Source organism: Phragmites australis, chromosome 8, assembly GCF_958298935.1.
Source record: "Phragmites australis chromosome 8, lpPhrAust1.1, whole genome shotgun sequence".
NCBI lineage: Eukaryota > Viridiplantae > Streptophyta > Magnoliopsida > Poales > Poaceae > Phragmites > Phragmites australis.
The window spans coordinates 10,697,853-10,699,509 of NC_084928.1; the positions used below are offsets into that span (position 1 = coordinate 10,697,853).

At 55.0% G+C, this 1,657-nt stretch overlaps 1 protein-coding gene across 1 annotated transcript; it reads right to left on the bottom strand.

Annotated features, from left to right (window-relative positions):
• Window positions 1-251: 251 nt before the first annotated feature.
• On the bottom strand, window positions 252-965 carry LOC133925842 (uncharacterized). Its single transcript, XM_062371592.1, has one exon. It carries the CDS (start codon window positions 824-826, stop codon window positions 578-580), a length of 249 nt encoding a protein of 82 aa, XP_062227576.1. The 5' UTR covers window positions 827-965; the 3' UTR covers window positions 252-577.
• Between the last annotated feature and the right edge of the window lie 692 nt (window positions 966-1,657).

The window sequence follows — 1,657 nt, forward strand, 5'->3', positions numbered from 1 at the left end:
AAGGTTGACACGTCTTACGTCGCGACTAACGGCGACCGATGGATCGAGAGCCCATGCATCCTTGTCCGTCGATCGAACACGAGATGGCCTCCACGCCCAGTTCGGCATGAAACGATATCAGAACATCAGAAGCACGGGACGCGGGCGCACGGCCAGGATGCGGCATCGGCCCCGATCCTACGGCGGGCACCTGTTGTTAGGGCTGTTCGTCTGGCACGAGTCCCCCTAGTAAAATCCTTTCACGTTATCAATTTTAAAAAGAAACCGAACGTGTACGTTTCTATTTCTGTATTCAAACACACATGTTGTGCCTATACACAAATTGCCGCCCACCATACGCACGTGCATGGGCAAAAATTACCAAGAAACCAATCAGTCAACAAATCCGACTATCGATCACCAAGGGAAAAAAAACCTTGAGGTCCAACACAGAGCCAGGTTAACGGCCATTGGATCCCAGATCCCATGCATCCTTTTGATCCGTCCGTCGGTCGATCGGTGGAGATCCTCCACGCGCAAAGCTCGGAATAGAACGATCGGACGCACGTACGGCTTGGATGCGTCGTCCGCCCTGATCTTACGGCGGGCACCCGTTGTTGGGGCTGTTCGTCTGACACGACGCCCCCGGCCCTCCTAGCTGCTGCAGGTACAGCTGCCGGATCGCCTCGATGATGGAGATGCCGCCGTCCGGCAGCGGCTCTCCCCTGCTACTTCCCGGGATCGCCCACCCGCCGCCCGCCAACGGCCGCGCCGCGCCGAGCACGGCCGAGAGCAGCAGCACCGCCACCACCACCGGCAGAGCGAGCCCTGTCCTCCTCATGACCATGATCGGTCCCTTGGGGCTTGGTCTTCGCTTCAAATGCCTCTCTCCCCTTCTCCCCTCTTCTAGCTCCTTCTTGTAGCAAGTGTGTATATGGCTTCGAAGTAACTAATCTCTGTACGTGACTCTGTCAGGATTTGCCCAGTGCAAGCTACTAGCTACGGAAGGGGTCATGCATACATATCTATATAGGGAGAATGCGTTGAGCGAGTCTGCGAGAGGAAGTTGCATGTCGGTTACGTGCGGTGACTTGGCTTCGCGCGTTCATTTGAAAAGTCGCCGGGACGGGCGGACGGCGCCGATCATACCAACTTCAGCATTGCACCGGCGTACCGGGGTTTGAATAACGTGCGTGCAGTGGCATGTACGCCCGTGTGCGGTGTGCCCGTCTGCCAGCAGAATTAATCGCAACGCACACTTAATTCCTTTTCGCGGTCAGTGGGGGCCGCACGGCGACGACGAACCGCGCGAGCCTCAGACTTCGGAGCCTGCCGCGTTGACCAGCTTATATGGACGCATGCATGCGTGCATCGTGGTATGGCAATAATTGAGCTAGCAGCCGGTTAATAAGTCAAGCGAACCGATTAATTGGACCAATTGTCCTGACAACAACGCTAGTTTAGCCGCTCCATTGTGCATCAGGGCTAGTGGAGAGAGAGAGAGAGAGAGAGAGAGAGAGAGAGAGAGAGAGAGAGAGAGAGAGAGAGAGAGAGGTGTTCTTGTTCTTGGTCAGCGGCACGGTTTTGTTTTGTCATGGATTATGTGTACATTGGTCTTCTTTGTTCACATGGTCACAAACTTGGAATTCTTGCTTATTGCTTGAATAGTCTTCAACAC